Raw genomic sequence first — 13,097 nt, 5'->3', positions numbered from 1 at the left:
CACGTCCTCCCCCTCCACGTCCTCCCCCTCCACGTCCTCCCCCTCCACGTCCTCCCCCTCCACGTCCTCCCCCTCCACGTCCTCCCCCTCCACGTCCTCCCCCTCCACGTCCTCCCCCTCCACGTCCTCCCCCTCCACGTCCTCCCCCTCCACGTCCTCCCCCTCCACGTCCTCCCCCTCCACGTCCTCCCCCTCCACGTCCTCCCCCTCCACGTCCTCCCCCTCCACGTCCTCCCCCTCCACGTCCTCCCCCTCCACGTCCTCCCCCTCCACGTCCTCCCCCTCCACGTCCTCCCCCTCCACGTCCTCCCCCTCCACGTCCTCCCCCTCCACGTCCTCCCCCTCCACGTCCTCCCCCTCCACGTCCTCCCCCTCCACGTCCTCCCCCTCCACGTCCTCCCCCTCCACGTCCTCCCCCTCCACGTCCTCCCCCTCCACGTCCTCCCCCTCCACGTCCTCCCCCTCCACGTCCTCCCCCTCCACGTCCTCCCCCTCCACGTCCTCCCCCTCCACGTCCTCCCCCTCCACGTCCTCCCCCTCCACGTCCTCCCCCTCCACGTCCTCCCCCTCCACGTCCTCCCCCTCCACGTCCTCCCCCTCCACGTCCTCCCCCTCCACGTCCTCCCCCTCCACGTCCTCCCCCTCCACGTCCTCCCCCTCCACGTCCTCCCCCTCCACGTCCTCCCCCTCCACGTCCTCCCCCTCCACGTCCTCCCCCTCCACGTCCTCCCCCTCCACGTCCTCCCCCTCCACGTCCTCCCCCTCAAAAGATGCTCACAAACTCAAGCTAGCATGCTGGAACATCAGAACCATGCTAGACAAGACTGACAGCCACCGACCTGAACGTCGGTCTGCCCTCATTGCACATGAACTCCTCAGACTTGACATCGACATAGCCGCTCTCAGTGAAGTCCGCCTGGCAGATGTAGGCAGCCTCCAAGAACGCGGCGCGGGCTACACACTCTACTGGTCTGGCAAGCCTTCGGATGAACGACGCCTATCTGGTGTAGGCTTCATGGTCAAGAGCTTCATTGCCTCCAAACTCGAAAACCTTCCGACAGGCCTCTCGGACCGAATCATGTCCATGCGACTCCCACTTCAAAACAAGCGACACATCACCCTCATCAGTGTCTATGCTCCAACCCTCCAGGCGGAACCAGCAAAGAAATCAACCGCTGCAATCGTGTCTGCCTGTCCCGCATCGGACTGGTCAGCCACAAACGAGCCTGCAGCTGACGTGGACTTTTTACCCCCTCCATAAATCTTCGTCCGCGAAGCCAAGCCAAAGAAAAAAGAAGGTGGAAACAGCTGAATTGTACCAACCTCTCCTGCTTTTTTTCTGACCCTTTACTTTTCTATAATCCGAGTTAGAAAGAGACCATGTATTTGTCCTCCCAAAGAAAAGATGGAGGGATTCAGCAGGTCAGGCAGTATTTATGGACAGAATTGAACAGTCAACTTTTCAATCTGGAGCGTTTATTGAAACTGCCACTGTCCCTTTTCCCAAAGGTCAACAAGCCGCCAATTTAATCAATGTGCACCTTCTTCAATAAGCTTGTTCCAGAAGCCTAAAAATGATTATGCAAAAGAAAGATTCATCCAAATTCATTTCTTGATGTTTATTTCCAAATTTTAATTCAAGTCCACTGCTTTTGAACCTTTGGCCACAAATTAACCATGAATTTTATCAACAAAATGCAATTGGAAGACAAACAAGTCAAAAACACATAATACCAAAAGGAAATCAAACCGCACCTGAGTAGTAAATTATTATTTTACACATTTAAATCAGATTCCTATCTATTTATTTTCCAACAGAGATCAAAATAAATTTGTGCAAACACATTCAGGCGCATAGTTCAGTGTAATTTGTATTCATGTCGAACAGATTAGTCTGGAATTAGACTGCAGAAACCTCAACTGTGTCAACAATTGGAGCTAGCCATCTGTACAGTGGCAATAGCCAGGAAATCAGACACAGCCAAACCAGGGATGATTTTGGATGTCTTGGAAGCAAGCCTTAATCTGAATGAAAATATAGAGAGGAAACTGCCACTGTCACAGCTAGATTAGTTGAGATAGAGTGGGAATACAAAGTTTCTCAGTATTCTGCAGCCACAAGTGTAAAAACTGCGAATGCAGAGTGAAAAATGGGATCATCATGAGAATGTGCTGATCCCCTAACTAGGTTAATATTAGGAGCGTAGCGATAATGTGGCCACGATTAAAAGTTGCCTTTTATTTCTAATAGTAGTTATTTTCTGACCACTTCCTTCAACATACAATGATCAATCATTAATAGCATAACTGGATGCAAACAGCCCTCGGACCCATTACCAGCTCATTCAATGGTAGGGAAGTCCTAGCAAAGGCAAGTAGGAAATAATCCCATCTCTGTCAGGTAATTGAATTTTAATTATATAATATCCGATTTACAGTGAGTACAATATTTGTCATTAATTATGTGTCAGTTTTATTTATTAAAATTTAGAGGTTTGTAAGGTTTGAAAGAAATCCAATTTAAATTACTTGCTTGAATAACAAATATAAATTAATAATCAGGTTAATACACAAATATGTATTGAATTTGCATGTATGTATAATGAAAAAATCATGGAGTTTGCATTTAAAAAAATGGCAGAGGTTATAATTGGGAGCAAAACAAAATAATCCCTGCAAGTATCTGTGGGGATTGTGTCCTGAAGTAATCTCAGAACATTCAATTTAATGATGATGGGAAACTGCATAACATCCCTAATGGACCACAATGAATTTAGTGTAGGGTTCTTCCAGGAAGCCCAGATAACAGTATAATTGACCCAGTTTGCCCTGTTGTAATGGTAGAAAGCCTCTGATGTTATTGAGGTACTCTCGCGTGCATGGGAACTGCAAACTGCATCAGTCCGACAGCCAACACAATGTACTGCTCCTGTGTGAAGGCATTATGACTGCGATCAAAACCCAGGTCTTTATTCTGCTCCAGAATTGGAATCTGGTATATGGCAGAATTAACATATTGCAATTAACACTGCAATTCATCAAACACATTCTGAATCATTCCGAATCCTCAAATGCTTGCTAATGCTTCAGGGTGCTTTAAATACCTTTTGTGGGACCAACTGATTGGGCATTGTAAAGTCATTATCAGCACCAAGCATACCATTACTTGTAAATTTCTGAAATCTGATGCACCAAAATATACGGAACTATAGCAATGGTTGAATAAAATAATAAACGAACCAATGTACAAGTAATTGATGACCCTTTTAGCAGGGACGAATGACCCTTCATCCTAATACACAGGTGTTCAGCTGTATGAGGGACTCAGAGCTCCAAAATGACGGGTCTGGTGTCAAATCATACTATGATCTACCTGCCCTTCTTTCTTTTTCCCAGCAGGTGAAAACGATTTTTCTTAAGGAGGAGTGTGGTTTCATTTTAAACCTCTAACAATGATAAACAGAGCAGTATGAATCTTTAGTTTGTCATCAAATGTGGCTCTTGTTGTATAGGTGATAGGTTTTCTCTTCAGTAACATTGTACAATGAGGTATTACTATCCTGTTGTATAAACTTGGCACTAATGCTCCCTTTAACTGTTAACTTTGCACTATGGTATTGATCGGAGGCTTCTCAAAACCTGAATACCCTGCAGCTACAAAGGCAAAAGAGATATGACACCGCTTCAGAAATGGGAAGCTTTGAGGTGACACTCCTGTATCATTTGTTATGTTTACAAGATTAACAGGAATAGTTTAAGCTATTGAACTTTGTTAAGAATTGATGTCATGGGGGATAGGCAAAATGACAGGCAGATCAGATTAGCAGAAAGCTAAATTAAATTGTTAGAGATGGGCAAAATGATAAAAGTCCATGGAGGACTGAGGAGTTGGGAGCATATTGCATGAAGGGTAGGACAAGAATTTGAAACAAAGAATGGGTCAGAAGAAGATAATAATGGTTAGAGAGTCTTAATTTTAAAAAAAAACATCACAGTAACAGGCCATTTTGGCCGACGAGTCTGTGCCGCCCAATTTATACCCAATTAACCTATACCCCCAGTATGTTTCGAATGGTAGGAAAAAACTGGAGCCTCTGGGAAACCCACGCAGACACGGGGAGAAAATACAAACTCCTGACAGGCAGTGTGGGATTCGAACCCTGGTCCCAGTCGCTGGCGCAGTAAAGGCATTGTGCTAACCACTACATCAACCGTCTCGCCTGATTGGCCTCTTCCCAAGGTGTTACAATTTACTGGTTATAATGACCGAGAGAAGGGAATCACACACAAAACCTTTCCTTAATCTCTCTCTCATTATAGTAATAACAGCTGATAAACACCTTACACTCATTCACTGAACCCTGTTACAGCATGGAATTTTCAGATACTCTCACCAACAAGGAAAAATCAAATATTTTCTTTCTATCTTTGCTCTCACCCTGACTTGCTGATAGTAGTGCAATCAAAAATAACATTTGAAGACAGGCATGTGCATTCAAACAGAGAAAAGATTTGAAAACCAAATTCATTATGATAACTATATTCTGATGTTCCACTGTACCCATATCAAATCTTCTTTAGCAGTGTTCCAGTAGCGGCTACAAATTCCTGGGACTCTAACGCCACAAATTGCTATGTCAATCATTCTTTTTCTCCAACTGATGCTGCTTGACCCATTAAGTTCCTCTAGTAGATTGTGTTGAGTTATAAACACAGCAAGTGTTTCTTTCAGTGCACAAGATATTCATAGCTGTATTCTGCAGGTTCAGATGTGCTCTGGAATGTCACTATTCTTTCAAAGAACCCCACAAAAGGGCTTTTGGAAAATAGATCCTCAGCTACAAAGACACGATTAAAAAGGTATTTCTCATTAACTGCTAAAAACACTATGATTTGATTGCCTAAATCTTGCAGAAAAGAAAGCCAGCCAGTTCCACAGTGAACCTTGGGCCTTTCAGAAGTTCAGATTTCTCACACAAGCATGTGTGAACATCGATGTCTTGAACTTAGTGCCATACTGCTGCTACTGACCATTCGTGTGCTCCAATGTAGAACTTCTCATGGACTGAAGCAGTGAAACATGAGCTTCTACAGTTTCACAATAGATATGCTGGATGGATTTTAAACACAGACATTTTTTAATAATCAATCTTAACTTCTTTTAAAAAAATGTTTCTGAATGTTGGAGATGTCAGAAACACTGACTTTTTTTGGCAGAAGATTGAATCAAGCAGGTGAGACTCAGAGAGTTTTCAGTGATATCCACCTGTTCTGTGGTGATGTCTGAGAACCACAAAATATACAGTCCTGCATACTTCAGATCATTGTAATGTTGTGAGACCACATCCTTGACAATTCTCATTTCCCACTGATTATTGCCAAGAATAAAAGTGTTATCCAGAGAATATCGTCATAAACAAATTTCTTTCTGAGCCATACCATGTCATGACTGGAGCGCACACCCTATTTTCTTTCAATGTTAAAATTCAGGATCCTCTGACAAAGATCAACATGAGATGTTCATTATCCTAAGATATTCAATAGTACAAAATATCAAGATATTGACCCGACACCAGTCTTTCAAGGGCAACTTTCCCCATCCTGACCAACCACACCCTAGTACAAACAAGTACACCACAGCAGCTGTGCATTTTACAGACAATTACCTGAATCTCTTGCTTCAGATCATTTAGACTACTGACTCAGATTTCAGATTTATTGTCAGAGTATATACATGACATCACATACAACCCCGAGATCCCTTTTGTCCTGTGGGCGCAGCAGAATTACCACTTATTGGTAGTGCAAAAATAAACTCTACACACGGTAAGCAGGTAAACAAATAAAAGAAATGTATAACAGATAATGAATGTAAACTGACTGTGCCATACAGTGAGAATAAAAAAGAAAATTAATAAAGTGCACAAGTAAGAGTCCTTAAATGAGTCTCTGATTGAGTTTGTCATTGAGGAGTCATCTTCAGCTGTTCCTGAACCTGGTGGTGTGAGTCTTGTGGCACCTAGACCTCTTTTCTGATGGCAGCAGTGAGAACAGAGGATGTTCTGGGTGGTGTGGGTCTTTGATGATTGCTGTTGCCCTCCAATGGCAGCATTCCCTGTAGATGTACTCAATAAGTGGGGAGGGCTTTTCCTGTGATGTACTGGGCTGTGTCCAGTACCTTTTGGAGGTCTTTATGTTCAGGGGTATTGGTGTTCCCACACAAGACCATGATGCAACCAATCAACACATTTTCCACCACACCTCTGTAGAAATTTGACAGGGTTTCTGATGTCATACTAAACCTCTGCAAACTCCTGAGGAAGTGGAGGCACTGACATGTTTTCTTCACAATGCCATTAGTGTGTTGGGTCCAGGAAAGGTCCTCTGAGATAGTACTCTCAAGAACCTAAATTTGCTCACCCTCTCCACCTCGGATCACTGAATGATCATTGGATTGTATATCTCTGGCTTTCCTTTCCTGAAATCAACATTAAGCTCCTTAGTTTTGGTAACATTGTGCACAAGGTTTGTTAGTGCACCATTCAGCCAAGTTTTCAATCTCCATTCTGTACACTGACTCGTCCCCTTCCTTCATACAATCCACTACCAAGGTATCGTCAGCAAATTTGTAGATGGTATTATTGTCGGACCAAGCCACACAGTTGTTGGTGTAGAGCAGGGGGCTGAAAGTTAAGAGCAGAGCAGAGTTTCCCAGATCCCTAAGACTGGGAGGTGGAATTAACTACATCAACAATCTGATGAAACAATGTAAACATCAAAATTATGCCATTCCCCCCCCCCCCCCCGATCAACTTTCCTCATAAGAATTAACTTTCAAATCATTTAAAAAAAGATCTCAGTTGAAACAAACACTTCACTTCAATCAGCCATGTCATTTTTTTATTATGCAATTTCAACTAAGAGTCTTCAATCTGAAATGGTAGCTGGTTCGCTTTCCACAGATGCTGTCTGATTTGTACATTTATTGTTTTTATTTCTAAATAGCTCTATTAAATTCACAAAATTTTAACAAAAAACATATGGCAGCAATAGATTTATTAAAATTTACTTCATGATTTTCAGCTATATAACTTTCAGAAAATAACATTGGAATACAGTAAACTAATCACCAATTATTTTAAAGCTAAACTATGTACCCTCATTTGGCAAATGAACTGTGTTAGTCCATGAAACAGACTCCAAAGCCAGTTTGAACAAAGCACTGTCCCCCCAGAGAGCAAGGTGATGAAGCAACAAATTACAAGCTTTTTGCGATATTAATTGAGGGATAAAGAGTAAGCAGAGCTCTGGAAGAAATCCCATGCGAGTTGAATAAGACCAAATAATATCTTGCTTCCCAATGAGGGCTTGGCCTTCACACATTTTCAATGCCAGAGTTGCTGTTCCCACCTTTACCCAGTCGGTTGTTCCATTTGGTGTAAGGCAACTTTTTGTCTCCTTTACACATGACATTAGGATTTCAACAAAAGATCTGCCTCAATGGAAATCCCAGCACCTTACATATTGCTCTGCCAGAGTCTTCAAATACAATTTGTTAAAATTTTGGCTGTCCAATACTAGTTCTCACTTCTTGGGAAATTGAAGAACACATTTATCTTTCATTGATTCACCAACATACAAGGGGTTCTGTTCCTAATTTTTGATAGTCTCCACAGAGTTAAAAATCACAGTTAAAATATAATTTAAAGGTCCATGAGTTGAATTCTTCCATCTAATCTCATGTAACCCAGAAGAATGAGGCACAAACATCACTCTTCTTGATGTTAACAGAATTAATATGCTTTCTGTAGGATTGGGCTTGAGATGTGATAAAGAATACATTGAAGATTGAAAAGTTACAGCATGACCATAAAACAGACTTTGAACTTCTCACAAAGTGCATGTTTTTAACTATAAATGTTACATTTTACAGAATTATCCTGTGTTGATTGGTCTTGATTTTGTTAATTGTGAAGTCAGCTGGTTCCAGTGCTATTTCTGTTATTAAATATTAATCTATTGTCAACTTTAAGTAAAGCGAAATGAAAGCAAACTACATCTCACATACCACATTAAAGAGAGTGATTTTTTTCCTTGTTAGTGTCACATGATCAAAATGACAGCTAAACTTAAAATCTGCAGACGTGTTTCAGAAAGAAAGCTTTTTTTAAAAAAAAAGTCCAAAGAAATTTCCAACATTTTTATGATGGGGGTGTGTGGTATACGAGTGCGTGTGGGAGAAACTAGAGGGACCCCAGGTCAGGAGGCAGTGCCCATGGGAGAGAAATGATGCTTCCTGACCCGCTGAGTCCTTCCATCTTCTCATTGTTTACTCAAGATTACAGCGCCAGCAGGTTTTTGTGCCTCTTTAAAGTGATAGATTCACCGAGGGGGCACACAGCACTTCAGGGAGAATATGTATTAATAATTATTCCGGCGTTTAGAAAAATAGGCCTCACTGTCCAATGAACAAACTTGGTCAATGCAATTTATCTTATGAATTCACACTGACCAGCTATCCCTCAAAACGGCTTGTCAGATGAATTCACTATGGGCTTGAAGTTGCATTTGGATAAGGCAAGGACAACAGATTTCCTTTTCTTAAGGATACTAGTGAATAATGTTTTTTTTAAAAACTGCAGTCCAGTACTTCCATTGTCATTACTACTGATGCTAGATTTTTTTTTAAATTCCAGAAACTATTTGATCAACTGAATTTAATTGACCCAGATGCCCTACCGGGCTTTAAATCTGCTTTTCCAGATCAGCTTTCCACTAAGTCTGCAATTATGTTAATCATTACACACAGACTTCATGTGAAAGTAACTTAGATTAACTTACTATCAATCATTTAATATTTCCACCAATGCTATTCCCTGCTTTATATCTGCACCCTAGATGCTTGAAAAATCAAAACGTTAACCTGTACTCGTCAAGATGGAGCTTTGCAAGATGCCCAATAATTCATAACTGTGTTATAACGAAGGGCAGAATACATTTAGAAGGACATTAAGCTCTGGTTGTCTTCTGTGGAGTAAAGGACACTGAAGGGAAATGTGATTGATGTATCCTCAGATGCTTCTTATCACTTTGCTATGTAATGAACTGCACTGTTTGACCGGCTGAGTTTCTCCAGCATTACTGTTAAGATGGAGAGTTTGTAATACTGGACTTTGGGCATTAGCAAGGAGTGCAAGTCTTGGGTCAAATGCAAACTCAGGCGATGGAACAAGCAGGGCCAGCACGGACCAGTTGGGCCGAAGAGCCTGTTGGCGCGTTGTCTGGTCGGAGGTGACGACGTCGCTTCACTCCAGGTCATGCGACTGACTGACCAAGATAGACAGGGGGACAGGTGGGCGGAAGCGGCGACAAGCCACCCTCGTGATGTCCCCTCGCTTTGGGTGGAGCCAGTCTCTGCATTTATACAAAAAACGCGTGCAGAAATCTGGTTCCTCTCTGACCACTAACTCACTGGGTGCATGAAGTCCTTCCCACTGCAGGGATTCAAGAATATTATCACCCTCTGAAGAGTAACCTCTGCATTCTCCCCACTATGGCAAGATACCCCCCCCCAAAATCCCTCATTTATCCCCAAAACTCAACCCAAGGATTCTGCACGTTTCACAACAGCTGCGGGGAGTTCAGAGGGACCCGAAGGACATCCTTTTCACTCAGTGGGTAAGGATCTTATCTGCACCCAGCTGCAGGAGGAAGCAGGAACGACTTCCGAAAGTTGCGCACCAGTGACCCTGGTTCGAATCCTGCAAGGAGTTTGTACGTTCACTGGGTGCTCCGGTTTCCTCCCTCCAGAAATGTACAGGGTTTGGAGGTCAATTGGTGCATTTGAGCATCAGGGTTTTGGGCCTGTTAACGTGCTGTAAATCTTTTTGTTTTTAAAAAGACATTTGGATAGATGTATTAGAGTGGTTCTCAACCTTTTTTCCTCCCCACTCACATACCACCTTAAGTAATCCCTTACTAACCAGAGAGTTTATGCCAATAGGTGCTCTCTGGTTAGTTAAGGGATTACTTAAGGTGGTATGTCAGAGGGGGGAGAAAGGTTGAGAACTACTGGTTTAGAAGGATATGAACCAACTTCAGAGAAAAAGGTCAGCATGGATGAGTTGGGCGGTAATTGTACAACATGCATCTAGTTAGAGGGAATCTTCAGTGCTGCTCGTTCATGAGGAGTTGGCACTGATGATTTTCCTCAGCCTTCAGCTAATGCCTGTGTAATGTTGCTTCAAGTACAGCAGCTCTCAAGCCCCAGTGATCCTGGTACTGTCTGTGGATTTTGCATCATCTTCCAAATGCTCCAGTTTCCTCTCCCAATCCAAACATGTGCAGCTTGGTCAAACATAATAGTTACTCCTGGTGTAGGTGGCTCATAGGACAGGGAGTGGTGGTTAATGGGCATCTGATGGAGAAAAAATAGCGACAGGGAAATAAATGAAGGAATGGGATGGGTGGACCTGCTTTGTGATCCAGCATAAACTCAATGGGCTGAATGATCCCATGGTGAACGGCAGACTTAAAAGTGAAGATGTATGATATAAAATAGCTGAATGTAATGGGTTCTGTCAAAATTAGGGACTCGAACCATTTCTACTTTTGAAAATCTCAACTCCAGAATTAGCTGGGTCTTTAAGCCAAGCTGTTTCAGTCCAACAAGAACATTTACCTTCACCCCACACTGTGGAACATTGGCCAGTTATATTCTGGATACAGGATAGACTACCTGGTCTTTCCAACCACAATCAAAGTGACACTCAGTCACCAGAGATATGCTCAGCATGGGCTTCACCAGGATTACTTTGCTCAAGAGCTCATTGATGTCTTTGACTAAACCATTCATGCTCAACCTTTTTCTTTTACTCACACAGCCATCCTTTACTAACCCCAGTGCACCTTGGACATCCTATGCCATAGGCGCTTTGTGGTTGGTAAGGGATTACTTATGACCCTATGTGAGAAACCAAAAGGTTGAGAACCAAAGGGGCAGTTTCAACAGGTGAGTGCCTGCCTTGACGTCTGGGTCGTAGTCTTAGTGGTCCAACCCGGAGTCAATAGGAATTATGGGAACTGCCTCCACTAGTTAAAGTCAAACCTAGTACAAAGGAAGATGGTTTTAGTTCTCATCTTTTCAGGCACAAGACTTTGCTGATTTATACATCATCGAGACTCAGACATTTCCAGTGGTTTGAAAATGACCTTTTCCCCTCCATTCTCAACTCAAAATTGGGGATTTCCACTGATGGTTGCACTCTGTTCAGTGCGATACAACAGTCCTTCTGATAATGACCAGTTCACGGCCCCACGCAGATAATAGTGAACAACACAAAGGTTTGGTCTGGTTAAGAAGACTGCTGTTTTTGCCGTGTCCCAATATAAAGTCCACCACTTAACATCCAGTGTCTTGACCACTGTCAAATTATCTCCCATCGACATTCACAATCTCACCATTGTCCAGAAGTGACCAGACTAACACACATATACTCTGATCCATCAGATGAGAGGCTGGTATTCCAAATACAGTGTGATTGACCTGCTGACTCTGAGCACTGTTTCTCCCCTTACAGAGCAAGGTCAGAGTACGATTGAATATCTTACAAATGGACTGCTGCATCTTCAATAGTTCTTGTGGATCAGCCAAGATCAGAGCACTGCCTTCTTGAGGGGCAGCCCTATTACAATATTAAACTCACCCTCCACTGCAGTCAGTGGGGAACCATCAAAAACATGCACCGTACTATCTCTCCCAAGACCTCCTGCACCTGTGTCAGGAACAGCAAGTGATCATAACCCAATTCCTCTTCGAGTACTCTGGAACGCAGTAGGCCATGAAACTTGGCCTAGTCCATCACCAACTCCTGCCGCCCGTCCATTGAAGACGTCTATATTGGGCCCTCGCTCAAGGCAGCCAACATCACGAAGGACCCCTATTACACTGGGCTCAATGTCTTCTCTCTGCTACCTTTGGGAAGAAGGCTCAGAAGCCTTTCGAATCTAGATTCAAGACCAAATGATTTCCAACTCTTGAAACTCCCCTGAGGACACTCATCATAAATACTCAAGTTTCCCCCTGTGAATATCTATCTTTTGCATTTAGATTCTCATTTAACTTCATGTATATTCTTGAGAGTTTTTACTGAACCAAGTTGATTTTCCGTGTCCATGTAGATTGGACCATGCATATGACAATAAACTCATTGGACATTGGGTTCAAATCCTGGAATTCCCAACTCAGGGACAGTTCAAAAGGCCCAAATCTCACCACTCTGGTGAGAATGGCAGGGTTTTGCAGTACTGGCCCTGCCAACAAAGTTGCTAAAGCAATTAATGCAAGCTCTTCTCGAAATGCAGCGCCCATTCCCTTCCGCCCGGAATACTTTCAACAGCAATCTCCCGTGGACGATGACAACTTTGGGAATGACTCCTGTATCGGTTACTCGCCAGCACGCAATTACCCGTATTATGTACCACAGGTCCTGGCATCGCTAACCTTCGTATCTTGGAAGCTCATCGCAACAGCCCGAGTGATTGCTGGCGTCCGACACATGCCCGGCTCAAGACTGACTCAGTCAGTCGAGGCTCGTCCCCGTGGAGCGGACGCAAGGCACTTACCGCCTCCGAGAGAGTCAGGATGGACAGAAGCGCAACCACCCCTCTGAGAGCAGGCAGGACGCGCATTCTGGGGGTGGTCAGCGTCGGCCCACTGGTGTTCCCCACAGAGGGGAGGCCCGAGACACCTCTGGCTGTCGGAATTCACGCGGCTCCCTCCAGCTGCTGAAGTGACAGTGGGGAATCCGGTGCCCCGCCTCCGTGTCGACGTCCGGACTTACCCAGCGGCTCTCACCTCGGAAAACCTGCTCTTCGCCCAACCTCGCCGCCCTCGCCCAAACCCTGCACGGCTGTCGTCGCCATGGCCGGGGAATGGCAGTGAAGGGCCAGGCCAGGTCCGCGGCCGCCGAACGGACGCCGCTGCATCCCGTAAGTTCGTCGAGGGGGCGGGGGGTCTGTCCGTAAGTCGGTCCTCTCTCGGACGTAGTGTCGCCGAGATCCGACTTACACGACTTCCCCCCCATCCTCCCCCTCTC

At 44.1% G+C, this 13,097-nt stretch overlaps 2 protein-coding genes across 2 annotated transcripts in view; one reads left to right on the top strand and one right to left on the bottom strand.

Annotated features, from left to right (window-relative positions):
- LOC138743606 (collagen alpha-5(IV) chain-like) overlaps window positions 1-13,085 on the bottom strand; it is a 138,334-nt gene extending 125,249 nt beyond the window's left edge. Inside the window, exon 1 of the mRNA XM_069899121.1 lies at window positions 12,843-13,085. Within this exon, the coding sequence (XP_069755222.1) occupies window positions 12,843-13,085 (243 nt within the window). The remainder of the gene's footprint in view (window positions 1-12,842) is intronic.
- Window positions 12,522-13,097, top strand: part of LOC138743605 (collagen alpha-4(IV) chain-like) — a 121,506-nt gene continuing 120,930 nt past the window's right edge. The window contains exon 1 of the mRNA XM_069899120.1: window positions 12,522-12,990. The gene's annotated coding sequence lies outside the window, so the exon portion shown is untranslated. The remainder of the gene's footprint in view (window positions 12,991-13,097) is intronic.

This window comes from Narcine bancroftii, chromosome 9 (genome assembly GCF_036971445.1).
Source record: "Narcine bancroftii isolate sNarBan1 chromosome 9, sNarBan1.hap1, whole genome shotgun sequence".
Lineage (NCBI taxonomy): Eukaryota > Metazoa > Chordata > Chondrichthyes > Torpediniformes > Narcinidae > Narcine > Narcine bancroftii.
Note: the sequence above shows the minus strand (reverse complement) of the source record. Positions and strands in the feature narration are given on the sequence as shown.